Here is a 15,856-nt window from a genome sequence, read left to right on the forward strand (position 1 = left end):
TAGAGGCTGTTAGAGAGCTACGCCATAGCAGGATCCGCAGACTGCCAGAGGGGCGCTTGTCTATGGATTCCCTCCACAGGACTGTGAAGGGCCCACAGCATCAAGCCCTGAGGGAAATGCCCCTGACTGAGCCAACCTTGGCTGTGACACTCCAGTTACCATCTCAAAGGGACCTTGGGAGCCTGGAACAAGTGGGTCAGCCACCCTGAGCATTCATGGTTGCCGGAGGGGCAGCGCAGGTCCAACTGTGGTAGGCCGGTGAGTGGAAGAACACCTCACTGACGGGCGGCCTGACTCCTGCTCGCCACATAACCAGGAGTACAGTGATTACGCCGCTTGTCCACCTTTCGTCATTTTTTTATGGGCCCCCAGAGATCCTCACTTGCGCCACCCCAAGATTCCTGTCATTATAAAGGATATTTATGTGACCAGAGCGGGTACTATGGGCAGGGGCCCAGCAAAGTCACTATCGTTGGCCCATTCTACCTTTTCTCAGAGAGACGGACATTCCAAGACACTGGTGCCGATGTGGACCTGGATCTCCAGGAAATTAGAGGGGCCAAGACAAATTGTGGTTTTGGTGGTGGCGAGACTAAAGGATAGTTTTGATGCTCTTACCATCCGTTTGGATTTGCTTGATCAATTCATATGCTACAGAAGCAAGTGGACTATCTGTTGGATAAAATATAAGACTCGGAAAATGGGAACAAGCGCTCTAACCTATGGATTTTTGGAGTCCTGGAGGCAGAGAAGGTAGAAATCCAGTGATCTATGTTCAAAATCTGCTTCGTACCTGTTTCCCTGAGTCTACTGCATCACCACAGTTTGAAATTGAATGGGCCCATAGTCTCCAGCTGAGGTCTCAGTTCTCTATCTTACCTCTTGGGCCTTTGTGGTAAAGCTTCTGTGTTTCTAAGAGACAGAATTGGTGGTTAGAAGAGCGAGACAAATCAAAGTCTGCTCATATAATGAGGTGGAGGTCCGAGGTTTCCCGAGTTTAAGTCTAGAAACAGTACGGAAGCATAAAGAGTTACTTCAATACAAGTTGGTGATACAAAATAGATGTCTGCATGTGGGTTTGTTGTATCCCACCAAATTGACAGCTGATGGCAGGTGCAGGTTTTTGATTATCCCTAAGTAAGCACGAAATCTATTTCATACCCAGGGCCGCCGAGAGACTGGTCCGGGCCCGAGACAAGGCCGCCCCTGGGCCCCCCCCCCCCCCAGATCGCCGCCGCTCCCCCCCCTCTCCCCTCCGTCTGCCACCGGGCCGGGCCCCTGCACTATATGTAGATCCTTCATGAGGTAGTGTGTCATGATTTAGGCTCTACACCTTTTCTGATGTTTTGGTGCCACCTCAGTAAGGCCAAAACACAATCTCTCCACTGCAAAACACTATACACAAACTTGTGCGAAAACACACTCATAACCTTACCAAACCATAACAGCACTAATTCCAGGGACAGGACGAGCTACAACCTTATGCGTAGAAAGGCAGCACTGTAATTACACCGGGCTGTAAAACACCAGTACACTACCTAATGAAAAACAAAACAAAAAGGGCTGCAAATACTACACACTAGCAGAATACTGCACCTTGATTACACATGAAAAACACATGACAACAGATATGACACAAGGAACTAGAAATTAAAAAAATATGAAGGCAAAATACTGAACTGGAAAGTTACCTCAAAAAGTCAGACTCAGCATGCAGCAATACTAGAAAAATTGAAACTTACATGAAAAATATCACAGATACACATTTCCAAAAGCTGACACATTCCAATTAATAAATTCTGAATAAAATACTTTTTTCTACCTTTGTTGCCTGATCATTTAGTTTTTCTATTCGCTTTGGTCCCAGAGTCTTCTGTTTTATGCAGTCTTCTTTCCATTTGATATTTTTTTTTCTCACCATGTCCACCATCCTCCTGTGTCCTTATGTGTCCTGTCTACCATCTGTAGCCTTCTCCCTATCCTTCCTCCAGTTTCAGCATCTGTCCTGAAAGTGTTCCGATCCAGCCCTTAAATTCAGCAATTTTCCCTCCATCCATATCCAGCATTTCTCCTCACTCCCGTCCCCTCCATCCATGTGCATGTACTTCTTGTCTTCCCTCCCCTCCATCCATGTCCAGCATTTCTCCTCTCTCCCTTCCCCTTCAGCTGCGTGCATCTCCTTCCTTTGTCTTTTCTTTCCTTCATCCTTGTCCAACATTTCTCCTCTCTTCCCTGCCCTCCACTCCATCCATCCATATCCAGCATTTCTCCTGTCTTCCCTCCTCTCCATCCATGTGCATTTCCTTCCTGACTTCCCTCCCCTCCATCCATCCATGTCCAGCAACTCGCCATTCTCCCCTGGCCTCTCTTTCAACCACCCATATCCAGTAAATTTCCTCTCTCCCCTGCCCCCTCATTCATCCATCCGTTCATCCATCTCTTCCCTGCTCTCCCCTCCAGTCCAGCGATCTCTTCTCTCCCCCCTGCTCTGCCCTCCCCTCCTGTCCAGCGATCTCTTCTCTCCCCCCTGCCCTCCCCTCCTCTCCTATCCAGCGATATCTTCTCTCTCCCCTGTCCTCCCCTCCTGTCCAGCGATCTCTTCTGTCCCCCCTGCCCTCCTCTCCTGTCCAGCGATCTCTTCTCTCTCTCCCCTGCCCTTCTCTCCTGTCCAGTGATCTCTTCTCTCTCTCCCCTGCCCTTCTCTCCTGTCCAGTGATCTCTTCTCTCTCTCCCCTGCCCTTCTCTCCTGTCCAGCGATCTCTTCTCTCCCCCCTGCTCTGCCCTCCCCTCCTGTCCAGCGATCTCTTCTCTCCCCCCTGCCCTCCCCTCCTCTCCTATCCAGCGATATCTTCTCTCTCCCCTGTCCTCCCCTCCTGTCCAGCGATCTCTTCTGTCCCCCCTGCCCTCCTCTCCTGTCCAGCGATCTCTTCTCTCTCTCCCCTGCCCTTCTCTCCTGTCCAGTGATCTCTTCTCTCTCTCCCCTGCCCTTCTCTCCTGTCCAGTGATCTCTTCTCTCTCTCCCCTGCCCTTCTCTCCTGTCCAGTGATCTCTTCTCTCCCCCCTGCTCTGCCCTCCCCTCCTGTCCAGTGATCTCTTCTCTCTCCCCTGCCCTCCCCTCCTCTCCTATCCAGCGATCTCTTCTCTCTCCCCTGCCCTCCCCTCCTGTCCAGCGATCTCTTCTCTCCCCCCCGCCCTCCTCTCCTGTCCAGTGATCTCTTCTCTCTCTCCCCTGCCCTTCTCTCCTGTCCAGTGATCTCTTCTCTCTCTCCCCTGCCCTTCTCTCCTGTCCAGTGATCTCTTCTCTCCCCCCTGCTCTGCCCTCCCCTCCTGTCCAGTGATCTCTTCTCTCTCCCCTGCCCTCCCCTCCTCTCCTATCCAGCGATCTCTTCTCTCTCCCCTGCCCTCCCCTCCTGTCCAGCGATCTCTTCTCTCCCCCCTGCCCTCCTCTCCTGTCCAGTGATCTCTTCTCTCTCTCCCCTGCCCTCCTCTCCTGTCCAGCGATCTCTTCTCTCCCCCCTGCCCTCCTCTCCTGTCCAGCAATCTCTTCTCTCCCCCCTGCCCTCCTCTGCTGTCCAGCAATCTTAGTTCTCTCCCCCCTGCCCTCCCGTCCAGCGATCTCTTCTCTCTCCCCTTGCCCTCTCCTGTCCAGCGATCTCTTCTCTCCCCCCTGCCCTCCTCTCCTGTCCAGCAATCTCTTAGTTCTCTCCCCCTGCCCTGCCCTCCTGTCCAGCGATCTCTTAGTTCTCTACCCCTGCCCTCCTGTCCAGCGATTGCTTCTTTCTCCCCCTGCCCTCCCCTCCTGTCCAGTGATCTCTTCTCTCACCCCGCCCTCCCCTCATGTCCAGTGATCTCTCCCCTCCCCTCCTCTTCATGTCCAGCGATTTTCTCACCCCCTGCCCTCCCATCCATTGTCCAGCGATTCTCCCTGTCCTCCCTCAGCTCCCACGACAGCCCTCCTCACTCGCCATTCCTTCCTACCCTCCCCCTGCGCGTTTAACCGTTTTACGTTTCTTCCTCCGTCGCCTGCAGCGCTGCCATTCATTCTCACAGGCAGCTCCGCTCCCCTCTGCCACGTCTGTCTGGCCCTCTCTGTGCACTTCCTGTTTACATAGGGCCAGTTGGACGCGACAGAGGGGAGCGGAGCTGCCTGTGAGAATGAATGGCAGTACTGCTGGCGACGGAGGAAAAAACTTAAAACGGTTAAACGCGCGCGGGGTAGGAAGGAATGGCAGGGGGGGGGGCCCGGAAGGAATGGCAAGCGATGAGGGCTGTCGGGGAGCTGAGGGAGGGCAGGGAGAATCGCTGGACAATGGATGGGAGGGCAGGGGGTGAGGAAATCGCTGGATGCAAGGGACATGAGGCGCCGGGCCCGGGGAATTTTGTCCCCCCTTTCCCCCCCTCTCGGTGGCCCTGCATCTATCACTGGAGATGCGTTGACAAAGTTGCTTCATGTTCTCTTTTTAGGACTGTTACATAGTCATATTTCAGTGTCATATAATTTTATTTTACTCTAATGGTATGTATTTGATGTTATTATAACTTTTGTAAGCCACATAGAACTAGATTTGTTATCTGGAGGTTTTTGAGATATAATCTAATAAAATTTTTAAAAAAGAAGAAATAATGCCTATATATCACTCCATGGTGCCACCTCACTTTGTGTATTACATTCAATTTTGGTTTCATCTCAAAAAAGATATAGCAGAATTAGAAAAGGTTAAAAGACGAATGACCAAAATGATAAAGTGAATGGAACTCCTCCCTTATGAGGAAATGGTAAAGAGGTTAGGACTCTTCAGCTTGGAAAAGAAATGGCTGAAGGGGGATATAACTGAGGTCTACAAAATCCTGAGTGATATAGAACAGGTAAAACTGAATCGTTTTTTCACTCTTTCAAGAAGTACAAAGACCAGGGGACACTCAATGACATTTCGTGGAAATACTTCTAAAACAAATAGGAGGAAATATTTTTCATTCAAAGAATAGTGAAACTCTGGAACTTGTCAGAGAATATGGTAACAGTGGTTATCATATTTGGGTTTAAAAAAAAGTTTAGACAAGTTCCTGGAGAAAAAGTCCATAGTCTGTTATTAAGATGGGCATGGGGAAGCCACTGCTTGCCCTGGGATTGGTAGCATGGAATGTTTCTTCCAGGTACTTGTGATCTGGATTGGCCACTGTTGGAAACAGAATACTGGTCTAGATAGACCTTTGACCTGACCCAGAATGGCTGTTCTTATGTTCCTACAAATATCTCAAAAAAAGTGGAAGTAGAATCACAAATCTAAAATCAGGTAACACAACTAATGACCCACTGAATTCAAAGGTGAATATACGTGAAAACAATATTGAGTCTCATTGAAAAGAAGGAAAAGCCTCAAGGAGCTCCTGACCATAAATGTTTAGTGGGCTACTGGCGATCAATATAACCTGACAATTGGTCAAATATGATCTATCCTAATCATAGGCTCAAAAACCTTATTTAAGACAGTCATGCTAAGTGCAAAAATGCTGTGTTAAGAGCTTCCAGCACAAATCATTCAAGTATTAAATTCAAGATTCAGGCTTGTACTTAACTTATACACAGTCCTTTACATATGTAGTCTGCTTAAAACCACATTCTTGACGACCAGCGGTCTGTAGGAGGAATGCTGTCACTGAACCCCTGTTAGACTGGACCCTGATGCAGCATAGCCCATTGGAATTGGGACAAAACACTGACCACGTTGGTCTGTGGTGTCCACAGTAAGATTGATTCAGCGCACTGAGAGACCAGAGCAGCGCTGATTGTGGTTTTAAGCAGAGATGACTACATATGTAAAGGATTGTGTGTAAGTTAAGTACAAGCCTGAATCTTGAATTTAATACTTAAATGATTTGTGCTGGAAGCTCTTAACATAGCGTTTTTGGACTTAGCATGACTGTCTTAAATAAGAAGATTTTAAGCCTATGATGAGGACAGATCATATTTGACCACTTGTTAGGTCATATTGATCGCCAGCAGCCCACTAGACCTTTATGGTCAGGAGCTCCTTGAGGCTTTTCCTTCTTTTCAGTGAGACTCAGTATTGTTTTCACGTATACTCACTTATGTTCCTACAATCATATTTTTGCTATGACTTGAGCCACAACAATGTATGTATTTGGTTGGGTCATGTAAATATAACAGATTGACATCATAGGGTCATTAAACTGTCTGGCTCATGAACATCATAGGAGATGTAGGTATCTGAAAATCTAGTCATTTGAACTACTTTTGTTATGATGTTGCATACCAAAAAAATACAAATGGAAGCAATGAGTGTGCTCTGCCCAACTTGCCATAAATAGAAGGGGAGAGGCAGATCCTTTACATAGAACTCATTCAACCTCTTTCAGAAGATGGGGAAGAATTATGGGTAGGATAAGAAACACAAAAGGAAGCTATTGGATTAAAGTGAAGGATTTAGATGAGGGGCATGGAGAAAAAGTTGGTCAAATTATTTTATATAGTCATTCTCTTGGGCTGGGAACCAGATGTGCATAAGTTGATTTGAATCACATTGGTGCATCAACAACCTGTGAGTAGTGGCCAAAAATTTCTGCTCACTCTGAAAGCCATCTAATTTGGACTATAAATTTGATCTCTATGTGTTGCCATTATTGGTTGGCTAAGATTCCAAAAATAATAAACCCATATTACCCCACTAAAAATTAATATTACTATTCAAAGTTAAAGCAGGCATATCCAATTCAACGGAGGAAAAAGTCTCATAAATATATTGGAACACTTTCTTGTGTTTTCCTATTTCAGTCATTGGCAAAAAACTTCCATGTCTGGTCTATAATATCATTTGCACTATATCAAAATTACCTAACAAAATTTTTCAAAATGTCCAATAGCTTTAAAAGAACTTTAAAACTTATTTGCACACAGTAGAAGCAACTTATAGCAGGATTTCTTGTGAGTCAAATCTTAGTCACATCAGACTATCTGGTCCCATCTGCCGATAGGGGCATTGTTTTGCGGACACTCCCTCTGCTTCAGAGCACAACATGGACTGATTTGAAGTGCTGCTGTTCAACCTGGGTTGAGTAGGATATGAAAAGTGAATAGCAGCACTTCAAATCAATCCATGCTGTGTCCTGAAGCAGCAAGAGAGTCCACGAAACAAAGCCCTTCTCGGCAGATGTGACCCCTACAGTCTGATGTGACAAAGATTTGACCCACAATAAATCTTGCTATACGTTGCTGCTACTGTGTGCAGATAGGTTCAGAAGAACCTTAAAACTTGTTTTGGACAGTCTGAAAAATTTTGTTGGGTAAATTTGGTGTAGTGCCCATGATGATATAGACCAGTTACAGAGGTTTTTTTGCCAATAACTGAACTTGGAAAGCAAAAGAGGGTTCTCCAATATATTTCTGAGGCATTTTCCTCCGTTGACTTGTATCTGCCTGCTTTCACTTTGAATATTAATATTTTAAGTGATATGTTATAGGTTTATTATTTTTGACATTGGACTCTCACTCCTCTATTATGTTGCTTTTGTTTGGCTAAGATTCCACCTAGAGACTGCGCTACCACCGATATCACCAACTTTATTTGGCCCCAAAACAGATTTTTGGCTTATCCCATTTGCCACAGAGATACTTAAAAATATTAATTTGAAGTTACTATGTCAGTCCTCACATGAAGATTCTTTTAAATTACATTTTTATTAATATTTAGTTATAATATCTGTCTTTTTATATGGTGATTAACAAGAAACTCTATTGCTTTAGACATCCATCTGATTTTGTTATATTAATATAGCTATTCCTTGTACTAAGTTTTATATATTTTTTTCTCTTTAGTTGCTGAAGACACTCTTTGGGACAAACTTGTCATCACAATTTGATGGATCATCTTCAAATCCCAGTAAATCTCAAGGCAAAGCCCAGCGTTTAGGCTCTTCTAACCTGAGGCCTGGTCTTTACCATTACTGCTTCATGGCACCCTACACGCACTTTACACAAGCTCTAGCTGATGCCAGTTTAAGGAACATGGTGCAGGCAGAGCAGGAACAGGACACTTCCGGGTAACATTAGCAATCTATGTTTATTTTGTCTATGAATATTGAATGTCCTAAGAATAGCTTGCGTGGCTTTAATTGGTAACTGCATTGGCTCCTAGTGGCACATTTCTTGAACTTTGCGTAAGTATTGAGAAAATGTTTATTTCTAAGTTTGTGCATAGGTAAATAAAACTGAGAAGCTGTTTTTGAATGTATTTCTATGCAATTTTTTCCTTCTGGAAACTAGAAGGGAAAGAGGCCCATGAAGGCCAAGACAAGAATGGCATCAAACAGTTGAAAGGGGCCTTTCTGAGCTAGATATCAGTTGGTCAGAAGCAGTTGATGTAACACAAGACCAACAAGTGTGAAAGATGTGGCCTGTCAAGCTTTATGTGCCGAATGACTTAAGAAGACATAATAAAAATAGTACAAAGTATAATAGGAGTTCAATTTGGGAAGAATTGAGGCCTTTGTGATTGCAGTTCATGATAAGAGTTGCAAAGTCAGTCACAGAACGCAGGGGGTCGTATATGAAAGTTGTAATTAAAGTACAAGGGATGAAAAAATATTTCAAATATATTTACATAGTTAGGATATTTTTGTAACAAGTTGCCTATGTGAAATGTCCATAAAAATGCCAGTTATGCCTATTTTATAAAAGCCCTATCTCTTATAGGGGTCATTTTACTAAGGTGCACCGAAAAATGGCCTGTGCTGTTGTAGGTGCGTGTATTGGACTTGCGCAGGCCCATTTTTCAGCGCGTGTGCAGAAAAGGCCTTTTTCTTTTTGGGCCGAAAATGGACATGTGGCAAAATAAAAATTGGAACGTGTCCATTTTGGGCCTGAGACCTTACCGCCACCCATTGACTTAGCAGTAAGGTCTCACGTGTTAACTAGACGGTAATTGTCAGCTCACATACACTGCTGATTACCACTGGTTAGCGCCACGCAGTAGAAAATAAGTCGGTTTCCAGCATACCTTAATCACAACAAAGAGTTTGCTCAATACCTTCTTCTAAAATGGAGCGAGTTCATGCGCTTTAATGGGCAACACAGAGAGAACCCGACCCTCTTTTGGATGACAGCTAAGGCTGTTTTGAGAGGTGATATAATAGCTTATGTACAGGCCCGTAACAGGAAGCAGGCTAAAGCAATTCTACGCTTAGAATTGAAACTAAAAGAAGCAAAGAAAACATATATAAGGACGCCAAATGCCAACACATGGGAACAGCTGCAGGTGGTGCAGGTAGCTTTAAATTCTCTCTTGCATGAGCATGCCCCTCAGTCCCTCCTTTACCAAAAATACAAACTCCAGAGGTTTGGAGACAGAGTGGGATCACTATTAGCGCGCCTCGTTAAATCCTGGGGAGCCAATAGAATGATAATTGCCATAAAAGACCACACAGGTTCGGTGCGGAATAAGAGTGAGGAGATAGCACAGATCTTCACCTGATATTTTGCCAAATTGTATGAGGGACATGTAAATCCATCACCCCCCCCCCCCCCGAATAGCTACTTGACACGAGTGAGTCTGCCGCGTCTTAATTCCCAGGAAATAGAGGAACTAAATAGCTCCATTACTGGAAAAGAACTTCAGGAGGTCATAAAAAATTTAGCCCTTAATTCAGCGCCTGGGCCAGATGGGTACACGGGAGAGTTCTATAAGTTATTGCCCCCCTCATTTTTGGGGCCACTACGGGCGTACTATGAGCAAGTGATAGATGCAGGTGAATTCCCACTGTATTCCAATACAGCCCTGATTTCATTGATACCAAAGCCAGGGAGACCGGGTGATCAGGCGGACGCCTACAGGCCTATCTCACTACTAAATGTGGATATTAAGATCCTGGCGAGGGTGTTAGCGGACTGCTTAGCTAGATTGCTTCCCCGTTGGATTGGCGGGGAGTAAGTGGGTTTTGTCCGCCACCGACAGGCTGGTGGCAATGTGCGATGCCTGCTGCTAGCTATGGCGCAGTGTCAGCAAAACAATTCGTCGGGCCTAGTATTGAGTCTGGATGCGGAAAAGATTTTTGATAAAGTGGATTGGGAATACCTTTTTGGAGTACTATGATTTATGGGATTCCGCGGTTGGTATTACATTGCAATACAAGCTCTTTACACAGGACCTGAGGTCTCACTGTTGGTTAATGGGGTGCGGAGCACTACCTTTCCGGTTCGTCGAGGCACTCGGCAGGGGTGTCCACTGTCTCCATTATTGTTTGTGCTCTCGGTGGAGCTCTTGTTGCGGGCCCTGAGGAATGAGGAGGGGGTGTTAGGGGTGGAGGTGGGCGGGGAGATGTTGAAAATTTGGCATTTGCTGATGACCTACTGATAATAACGAGAAATCCAGACAAGTCAATATCTATATTACTGCGGGTAGTTGAGGATTATAGTCATCTGTCAAGCTTTATGTTGAACCTCCAAAAATCCCTGGCCCTATCAGTACTACAGAGAGACAGCTCTCGTTGGAGAGGTGCCCTTACTATAATGTGGGCGGGAGACATTATTAAGTATTTAGGGGTAAATATTCCAAAAGATCTATATTCAGTAAATATTTCTAAAATGCTTACTGAAAGTTGTATGAGGTTACAGATGTGGCAAGCATACCCGCTCTCTCTTTTGGGGCAGATAACTTTTATACGATATGATGATTGTCCCCCGATGCTTGTACACCTTCCAAATTTTACCATTGTATCTTTCAAGTAAGGATGAAAAAAAATTAAATCGTATGCTGTAAAGATTTCTCTGGTGGGGGAAGAGAGCGAGATTACCACTTTTTACCCTACAGACTCCGCTGGAACACGGAGGATTAGGACTCCTGAATATACGACACCTGACAATTGCAAGTGGTATGAGACATATCAACGATTGGTTTCGCTGCACACATGACTTTACACCCGCCGTGATCGAGACCAATTTGTCCTGAGATATGCATTTCAGTTATTTACTACATGCGGCAGGAGGAAAAGTACCGCCAACGCTGAAGGTCACTCACATCCTCCCAACTGCTAGAGCAGTGTGGCACTGGATATGCTGGCAACACCACTTTTCAGCTAAAGTAACACCATATTTACCCATTTGTGGCAACTTACTACTACTACTATTTAGCATTTTTATAGCACTACAAGGCGTACGCAGTGCTGCACAAACATAGAAGAAAGACAGTCCCTACTCAAAGAGCTTACAATCTAATAGACTTTCCTCCTGTACAAATATATGGCACTTTTCATAGATGGCGTCGAAGAGGCCTGGTTTACCTGGTGCAGGCCTTAACGGAGGAGGGACGGATTAAAACGTTTGTGGAGCTGCAAAAACAATCCTATTTAATGCCAACAGATATTTTCCATTACCAACAATTAAAACATTATATTGCCAGCCTACCATGGGAGTCCTTAACTGAGGATGTGCAAGAGGAACTAGTTACTGCGTTCTCGCTGGGCGCACTACAGAAATTACCATTGTCATTTCATCATGCACATATTAAAGACACAGCAACAGAGCTGGACTTTTCTAGACTGGCTAAGGCATGGAGTGAAGACCTAGACACTGCAATATCCGCAAAAATGTTTAAAACGCATGTCATAGGCTTGAAAAAGAGCAATATGGTGGCAGCCCATTGGGAATGGCAATCTAAATTTGCTTTGCGCACATATATCCCTCCACAATGGGCCTTTCATATGAGTCTGTCACCTGACGGCGCGTGTATGAAGTGTGGAGCAGAAGGTGCAACACTAGGACATGTTTTGGAACTGCCCAAGCGTAACAACGTTTTGGAAAAAAATAGTGAAACAGGTTTCAAGCATGTGGTCGGTCGGATGGCATTATGACCCAATGTTACTATTTGGACAACCTAGGCTCGAACCGCCCATACCAAAGGGATATAGAGATTTTGTTGTGCGGGCCATAATTATTGCCAAGAAAACAATTCTGTAATGTAACAGAGAGAGGGAACGAAGTACAAAAAAGGTCCAAGCAGAAAAAACAGCACAAAGGGCCTTTAAAAACAAAGGGAACACAGTTCTTTAATCAAAAGAATCCTTTAATAGTAGAATTTGATTGGAGGAAGACCCGACACAGGCTATGTTTCGGTGCTACCACACCTGCGTCAGGGGTCTCCATTAAACACATTACAATAAACAATTTAAAAATGCATAAATATACCGATACATAAAAATACACTTAAATAGGAACCAAAACAAATGGAATACATCCATACATATATATATATATATATATATATATATATATATATATATATATATATATATATATATATATATAAAGAGAGAGAGAGATACATACATAGGATAATAAAATATCATGCATATCAAATTGATACTAACTCATTAGTATAAAAAAATATATATATATATTTTTTTTACATATATAAACATGCAAATGTACTTTAGTCAAAACAAAAAGTATTGATATCTCTACTATAATAAAAAGCACCTCCAACGTTCTGAAGCTGACTCCGTGGCTTCACTGAAGTGAAGGGTTCGTAATGTTTGTCAGATTCATCAGTCTGTCACCATCTCTCTCGGCCCTGCCCTCGCGTCAAAACGTGATGATGTCGAGGGCGGCGGACCTATCAGAGGCGCATGGGCAGGGCCGAAAGAGATGGCAACAGACTGACGAATCTGATGAAACTTTCGAACCCTTCACTTCAGTGAAGCCACGGAGTCAGCTTCACAACGTTGCAGGTGCGTTTTATTACACTACACAGCTCCCTAATTTTGCAGTTAAACATCGCAGGGTGGCTGGAGGCGGGGGGGGGGGGGGGGGGAGAGGGGGGCAACGACCCTGGAACTGGGAGGGAGGGGGGGGGGCAACGACCCTGGAACTGGGAGGGAGGGAGGGGGTGGACCCTTGAACTTGGAGGGGGGGGCGGGCGGACCCAGGAAATGGGAGGGGGAGAGGGTCGACCTGCAACTGGGAGGGAGGGGGAACCCTGGAACTGGGAGGGAGGGGGGGCCCCTGGCACACACTCTCATTCTCACACACACTCTTGCACCCAGTCTCACTCTCTCTGTCACACTCACACATTCACTCTCTCTGTCACACTCACACATTCACTCTCTCTCAATCACACACTCACTCTCACACACACTCTGTAAAACACACACACTCCGAGGAAAAACTTGCTAGCGGCCGTTTCATTTGTGTCAGAAACGAGCCTTTTTTCCTAGTATACGTATAAAAACGCATATAATTGGAATTCCAATTATATGCGTTTTTATATGTATATATCAATATGTTTTGTTTTGACTAAAGTACATTTGCATGTTTATGTAAAAAATATATATATATATTTATACTAATGAGTTAGTATTAATTTGATATGCATGATATTTTATTATCCTATGTATGCATCTATATATATATATATATATATATATGGATATATTCCATTTATTTCGGTTCCTATTTAAGTGTATTTTTATGTATTTTTTTGTATCGGTATATTTATGCATTTTTTTGATTGTTTATTGTAATGTGTTTGATACAGACCCCTGACGCAGGTGCGGTAGCACCGAAACACGGCCCGTGTCGAGTCTTTTTCCAATCAAATTCTATTAGTAAAGGATTCTTTTGATGAAAGAACTGTGTTCCCTTTGTTTTTAAAAGCCCTTTGTGCTGTTTATTCTCCAAGAAAACAATTCTGTCAGAATGGCTGGCTGCAAATACCCTGTCAGTCCAGTACTGGCGGGGGCAAATGCTGCTTTTAATGCGACTTGAGAGACTGGAGGTGAATAACTCTGCCCCCGCAAGGGCCCTAAGATTTCAGCATAGGTGGCCCCCCTTTTGGGAGACCCTTACTCCTGCAGCTAGGGGACATTTATTGAACTTATGATCATTGCCTAGTTTAAAGACATTGAATGGTATCGTTTGACTGCCTCATTTTGTGCTTGGAACAGGAGGGAGAGGGGGGAGGCAGGGGGGATGTTTAAGCTGTGTTGTGCAATTTTTGCTATAAAAGGCTGTTGGTTGATAACAGGTTATCTTAATAAAAATGATTGAAACATAAACAGTATGAATAAAAAATTTAACCCCTGAAACCAACACAATTCCCTTAAAAACAAAAACCTTACAAATCAAATAATCGTAATTCAATTCCATATAACAAAAATATTGTAAAAATGATATTCAATTTCAAAGCAATTACAGCTAAAAATCAAAACAGAAATATAAATCTCATAAATCAAAGCACAGAAAAAACATAATTCTATTGAAACAATCAGGATTTCACAGTTTTACAGTACAATTCAACAGGCAAAGAATTCAAAGGGGCATGGTGCAGATGCTGACTAGCTAGTACAGTAGAAAATTCTAGCAGCGTCCTACCGTGCTTGCACTGGTGCCATCCTGCCCAACACATGAGCACGGGTCCTCCAGTCTTCTTTTTTTTCTGCAGAGCTGAAAGGATGCATTTGTGTGTGCTCTCTTCACGCTGGTGCTTAACACTTTTTACAGTGCCTACCCATGCAGGTATTTTTTCATTTTTTTCTTCATATTTTTTTCTCTGTTTTTGTTTTTTTTTTCCCCGTTCCCTCTATTTTATAAAGATGTTTTTTGGCTCTTTTAAGTTTTCTTTATTTTCGGGTGTGGCTGCCTGGTTTGGTCCTCAGCCCCAACTTCAGTTTGAAAGCCGCCCCTTTTTCAAAGTTCAAGATTAATTTTGCTGAGATCATTTTTTTTTTATATCTCTGAAGACCACCTGTGGCTTCAAGAAGTTCACCTAGTGTAGAGAGGTGATTTCTGTTGTGGATCTAGAGAATTGGTGCATCGGGTGCCTTGGTCCAGATCATGACCCCTCTGATTGTGATCTCTGTTTAAAAATGCAGGTGAGAACTCAGCAGGTGCAACTAGCTCAAATGAAGCATCTTTTTGGCTCCACAAAAGCTGGAACATCGACTTTGGCACTGGCAGCATTGACCTCCATGGCTGCTCCAACTTCGGCATCCACTAGGAGTATACTGGCATCAAGTGGGTCTCCACCTGCCTCAACTTCGGGCACTGGTAGTGGGCCCCGAGACCAGTCAACATCAGACCCGACACAGAGGATACATACAGATTTGGCGGCGTCCTCATCTGCTCTGGTGGATTGAGGCTGTATGTATTGGGGAACCCAAGAAGCATAAGCATCGGTCTTTATCAACGCATGGTGCAGAGAACATCAGGACATCAGATCCTCCATAACCTGAGACTGGCACCGGGAGGAATGCTCCCTGGTGTCGGAATGCAAGTCAAGTGCCTGGTCCCCGCCACCAGTTTGGCACCGACATCTTCTCACACTGCCTCTGCTCCGGCTCCAATGCCTTTGCTGATGCCCACATTTGAACTGTTCTGCAGCTTGCTCTGAGAGGAACTGACACAATTGCTTTGGCATTGAGGGCGCTTGTGCCACCAGTGAAACAGCCTCAGGTCCTCTCCGAGGATTCTTCAGTGCCAGTGCCCAGGTCTTCAATGGCAGCACGTCTCAGGGTGGACCTGGAAGATGTCATCTAAGTGTCCCCAGAGCTTGTACGCTCCCTTCATTGGTGGACTATTCTGTCCAATTTGATTCTGGGACTTCCATTCCAAATTCCTCAGCCCCATCCCCCTCTCACCTGTTATGTTTGTGGAGGAAACAGCGAGCCCTCCAAAACCCACCAGAAACCCACTGTACCCACTTCTAGGTGCCCCCTTCACCCTTAATGGCTATGGTAGTGGTGTACAATTGGGGGTAGGGGGGTTGGGGAGCTCAACACACAGTAAGGGAACTATGTACCTGGGAGCATTTTAAGAAGTCCACTGCAGTGCCCCCTAGGGTGTCCGGTT

The 15,856-nt window shown here is 44.7% G+C and overlaps 1 protein-coding gene across 1 annotated transcript in view; it reads left to right on the plus strand.

Annotated features, from left to right (window-relative positions):
- HTT (huntingtin) overlaps positions 1-15,856 on the plus strand; it is a 990,576-nt gene that overhangs the window by 471,801 nt on the left and 502,919 nt on the right. The window contains exon 31 of the mRNA XM_030191138.1: positions 7,835-8,058. Coding sequence (XP_030046998.1) covers positions 7,835-8,058 — 224 coding nt within the window. The remainder of the gene's footprint in view (positions 1-7,834; positions 8,059-15,856) is intronic.

This window comes from Microcaecilia unicolor, chromosome 2, assembly GCF_901765095.1.
Source record: "Microcaecilia unicolor chromosome 2, aMicUni1.1, whole genome shotgun sequence".
Lineage (NCBI taxonomy): Eukaryota > Metazoa > Chordata > Amphibia > Gymnophiona > Siphonopidae > Microcaecilia > Microcaecilia unicolor.